The 5,515-nt window shown below is 46.0% G+C and overlaps 1 protein-coding gene across 1 annotated transcript; it reads left to right on the forward strand.

Annotated features, from left to right (window-relative positions):
* Positions 1-3,294: 3,294 nt before the first annotated feature.
* LOC137942872 (uncharacterized) lies at positions 3,295-5,198 on the forward strand. The gene is made up of 3 exons (XM_068788595.1): positions 3,295-3,585; positions 3,645-4,184; positions 4,296-5,198. Exons 1-3 carry the CDS (start codon positions 3,295-3,297, stop codon positions 5,196-5,198), a joined length of 1,734 nt encoding a protein of 577 aa, XP_068644696.1.
* The last annotated feature ends 317 nt before the right edge of the window (positions 5,199-5,515 follow it).

Genomic DNA, 5,515 nt, shown 5'->3' on the forward strand with positions numbered 1-5,515 from the left:
TACACCTCTAGTGACCCATTCTATTTATAATTGATTAATTCTCCCAATGGATTGCTACTAGCTGGAGGACCAAACCTCATCATGCATGATTGTCTAAAGGTCACCCAATCCTGATACAATTGGTCATTTCGGAATTGATGGTCCCATAGGAGCGCTTCATCAAGCATGTGGTATGCGGCCAAATGAACCTACTCATCCGCTGGTGTTTGTTGATGATAAAAGAATTGGTCACGCTTGGTTAACCAAATCAGGGGGTCCTTAAACCCATCATATGTAGGAAAATCGAGTTTGAAATACCTGGGAACTGTAGTTGGTTCCTGTGCGGAAGGCCCCATATTGGGATTGTTGTGGCGCAGTGGTGGTGGAGGAGGAGGTGGTGGCTGGTAGTGATGGTGGTTGGTTGGTGGAGAGTAGGCTGTCGGCGGTGGCGCTCGAAGACCATTGTCGTCTTGTCACCAGAGGATGGCTTGGATTGCTGCGTCCATGGATATGTAGGAAAATCGAGTTTGAAATACCTGGGGACCGTAGTTGGTCCCTGTGCGAAAGGCCCCATATGGGGATTGTTGTGGCATAGTGGTGGTGGCGAGGTGGTGGTGGTGGCTGGTAGTGATGGTGGTCGGTCGGTGGAGAGTAGGCTACCGGTGGTGGCGCTCGAAGACCATTGTCATCTTGTCGCCCGAGAATGGCTTGGATTGCTAAGTCCATGGATTTGATAGCCTCACGTAGGTCAGATGTGGTATGATGCACCTCTTCAAGGGATTGAGCCTGAACGTCTGTCCTTTGATGATTGTCCTCAAATAATTGCCGCAAATCCTCAGGGGAAGAGGAATCCCCAAGGGGGGACTTGTCTGATACCAAGATGTTAGGATCTTCCCGAGCCATGGATCGAGTCACCCTTCTTTCCTCTCTTCCCTCTATATTGAATCTTGAAGCTAGAAGAGGATTCTTGTTTCTGGAACGTGGAATGGTGGAATTCGGAATGGAATAATTGAGCTTTGAAGGAAGCTCGACCTGGACCTCAGAGGGAGAATCCGACCTAGACCTCTGAGGGAGAATCTGACCTGTTTAATTCCAATTTTCTCAATGCTTACTTTGATTCACCATGACGTCCCCATAAATAGGGTTGAGGACGAAAATACAAGTTAGACCCATGGGTCAACTGGTTCATGCCATATTACATCTAAACCAAACCAAACCAAACCAAATGGAATTACATTAAAAGGAAATTGACATAATTTAATTCCTACGCCAGTTGATAACTCGTGATGCTATGGAGTCCATAACATTGAATGATTCTGTCCAGCAAATTCTCCGGCGAATGGATGAGGGTGTGGTTCGAGGGCCGCCACCACTCGGAAGCTACACTCCTTTGGCCGAGCACCACCATCACCACCCGTGATAGATGCCATATTCTGACATGAGAACTAGGTTAATTATAATAGAATAACCTTTATAATTGTGTTATAGGTGGTTATTTATCGGTTTTCAAAAGAAATGAGCATTTATTGAATTTGGCATTAATCACTGTCGATATTGCATATTTTTCTCTCCTGAATTATATTTCATTGTTTTTAAGGTTTATTTCTTCCTGAAATGCTTTTTATAGATTTAATTATGGAATTTCAGGAGAATTATGGTGGAGAAGGAGATATTTACCAAAATGCCCTTAGTGAAATGGAGATGATTTTTAGGTCAAATCGTTTTAAAATAAACAAGATGGTATTTAAAGCAAAAGGGGGGCGTCCAAAGAGGAGGTCGAAAGGGGACCCGAGAGGGGGGACCCGAGAGGGAAAACCCGAGGAGGAAGGGAGCGTGAAGAGAAGAGAAACAGAGACCAAAAGAGAGGACTTTGACCGGAAACAGGGGAGGACCCGAGAGGAGTTCCCCACCGCTGTTCGCCGGCCAATACCTTTCGCCGCGCCACCGTCGTCCACCGCCGTCCAGCAACTGAGAACAAACCCGAGGAGAGCTTGAGAGAGTCTCCGTCGAGGTGAGTTCGACAGTCGCTCGCCAGGCTGAGAAAGGATCCGAGAGGGCTTCTCCGGTGCCACTTCTTCTTTCCGACCATCCTCCGACGTCGTTTACATATTCCGACCAGTCCCGGAGCCATTCCGACTCCAACCGAGACTCGAGAGAGCCGGTTGGAGAACGTCAGCTCTGTTTCGTTCTTCGCCGGACGTTACCTCCGTCCGTCGGCTTCTAACCGTCGTCACCGGCGTCGTCTCTACCTCCGGCCACTCACTATTGCTACCCGACGCCACCAATTTCCGGAAATCGCAGCACCCGTGAGAACGAGTTGCTGCCCGAGCGAGAGGAGGAAGAAGGGGAGTAATTCGTCATTATTGAATTTAATTTTTTTTATGGTTTGAACTTAGGTTTTGAATGTTAATTGAATCTGATTTGATAATTAAGGTTTATTTAAGATTTTTTTCTTGATATTTGATTAAATTAGTTAATTAGGGTAAGATTATAATTGAGGTTAGATTTTGGTATTTTAATCCGATTTCTGTCTTTAACTCTAGGCGCCCGAGAGGGGCTAGACGCAAGGATTGAGAATTCGGATTCGTGGTTACGTGGCGCTCGAGAGAGGCACGAATCACGGTAAAATCCAAAGTTGATAATTTTAGCATCATCAAAATAGGAAATTAATTCTCTGCATTCAATTGTAATCTGATCTTTGTCATTAACTCTTGGCGCCCGAGAGGGGCTAGACGCAAGGATTGAGAATCCGGATTCGTGGTTACGTGGCGCTCGAGAGAGGTACGAATCACGGTAAAATCCAGAGTTGACGTTTCCTGTTGTGCAAGTAGTTAATTAAATTATTGCTTGATAATTTAGGATATAATTAGTATTTAGTTCATATTAATGCATCATATTTGGTTAGGCTAGTTGACTGAAGAATACACGAAATTCAATCCTCCCTGTGGATATGACCCTCGCTTACTGCTAGATTACATGAATGATTCGTACGCTTGCGAGGTATAAAAGTCGATGTAACTAAAATTCTACATCAAGTTTTTGGCGCCGTTGCCGGGGATCGAACCCGGGTCACCCACGTGACAGGCGGGAATACATTAAAAGGAAATTGACATAATTTAATTCCTACGCCAGTTGATAACTCGTGATGCTATGGAGTCCATAACATTGAATGATTCTGTCCAGCAAATTCTCCGGTGAATGGATGAGGGTGTGGTTCGAGGGCCGCCACCACTCGGAAGCTACACTCCTTTGGCCGAGCACCACCATCACCACCCGCCACCACCACCACCATAGATGCGCCCCCTACATCCCACAATGGGACCCCACGCACATGCCCCTAATTCGGTGCCGAGGTATCTTAAATTAGATTTTTTGACATTTGATGGGTCTACAGACCCCTTGATCTGGTTATATCGATGTGACCAGTTATTTTACAATCAAAGAACACCTGCAGATGACCAGGTCCAGTTAGCCGCAAACCACATGCTCGATGAAGCGCTTCTATGGTTCCACCAGTTTAAGAATGAACATCTGGTTCAAGATTGGGATTTATTTAAACAATCTTGCATGTTGAGGTTTGGTCCTCCCACCCGTAGCAATCCTTTGGTGATTTAGTGAATTTAAAGTAGAAATGAGCTATTGAATTGTACCAAAAGCACTTTCAGGAACGCTTGGCCCGAGCCAGTAACTTTGTCAGGCCCTCGGAGTATGTTCATCTCTTTACTGCTGACTTGACAGAGGCCCTACGTCTAGAGGTAGAATTATATGACCCTCGAGACTTGGACCACGCTATGAACTTGGCCAGGACCATTGATGCTAAACAACGCGTCCTCAAAGAGTCCCTGGTCAGAAGACCCTCTTGGCCAAGTAGGGCGCCCACCAATGGCCCCTCATCCTATTCAGGGACTACACGCCCAGGGCCAAATTCAGCACCCCGTGCAGACATTTCGACCTCCACACCACCAGCTCCATACATTAAAAAACTGTCCAGGCAGGAGATGGAACAACGGCGGGCCAAGGGCCTTTGTTATAACTGTGATGAACAATATGTACAGGGTCACCTATGCAAAAGGTTATTCTGTTTGGAGGTCTTCAATGACCCAGAGGAAGTTCAACCAGTGGAAGACAGTGTTGAGACCGAACAGGATGCACCTGCTATTTCACTCCATGCTATAACTGGCATGCACATCTCCAACACAATGCAAGTTTGGGCGGGTTTGCAACACCTCCAATTACTGGCCTTAGTTGACTTCGGCAACACCCATAACTTCATAAGTCAGCCAGCCGCATAACAGCTTGGATTGGTAATACAACAGAACACCGGCATATCCGTCTCAGTGGCCAAAGGGGCCAAAATCTCCAGTGCGGGTATCTCTACAACAACACCGTTTAGTATTGAGGGGTACTCCTTTGTATCTGATTTTTTCGTCATTCCACTGGCAAGGTTTGACTTGGTACTCAGAATTAAATGGCTCCAAATGTTGGGGCCTATCTTGTGGGATTTCAAATCACTTACCATGATGTTTATAGCTGCCCAACGTCAGATTACCCTTCATGGCACACATGCTACTGTGCCCTGCACTCTTCAAGAAATTCAGGTCCAGAGTGCTGAGCACTGTAAGTTAACTGCTTTACTTACAGAATTTGGTGATTTATTTCAGTCCCCTACTGCCTTCCCACCTATTCGCCATTGTGATCACCACATCAGGTTGAAATTGGGGACTGAACCAGTGGTGGTCAGGCCTTACCATTACCCCCTCTTACAGAAGGATAAAATTGAGCGCCAATGCCAAACTATGCTTGCCCAAGGAGTTATTCAGCCTAGCAGGTCTTCTTTTTCATCTCCCGTCTTACTGGTCACGAAACACGACAGGTCTTGGCGGTTTTGTGTTGACTACAGGGAGCTCAACGCTCATACAATTAAAGATAAATTTCCTATACCAGTGGTTGACGAGTTATTTGATGAATTACATGGAGCTACCTTATTTACAAAGTTGGATCTGAAGTCAGGTGATCATCAGATTCAGGTTCATCCATCAGATGTGGAGAAGACGGCATTTAGGACGTACCATGGGCATTTTGAGTTTCTAATCATGCCATTTGGTCTATCTAATGCCCCTTCTTCTTTCCAGGCTGTTATGGTCTCGGACCATGAACCTTGTAATCCGACAGGAAGGAGACTCTGCGACCAACACAGGTTCAGCACCAGTGTGCTGTAATCGTCTAGGTCTGCCTATGACGGTGAAATCTGGGTGAAATGGGTGTTGGAAAGGAGAAAAGGGAAGAGCTTGGAAGTGATGGGAGGAAGGCAGGGTAACCCGGCTCTGAGGGAGACCCTAACCTATTGCTCGTGAAGGGAGACAACAACCTGGTTTGTCAAGAGGGGAACCTCCCTGTTGGTGTTCTGTTTCTGGGTTAAAATGTTTGATAGCTTTCATTTCCATTTGCCCCTTCTTAAGCTGTTCGAAGAGGAGCCCAAAAATTACATACATTGCCATTATATGGCTTACATGCCTAAAGCTGAAAAATAAAAATT

This window comes from Aristolochia californica, unplaced genomic scaffold (genome assembly GCF_029961685.1).
Source record: "Aristolochia californica isolate CCGP_79_NKW_82.1479 unplaced genomic scaffold, dmAriCali1.0.hap1 SCAF_10, whole genome shotgun sequence".
NCBI classification, from domain to species: Eukaryota; Viridiplantae; Streptophyta; class Magnoliopsida; order Piperales; family Aristolochiaceae; genus Aristolochia; species Aristolochia californica.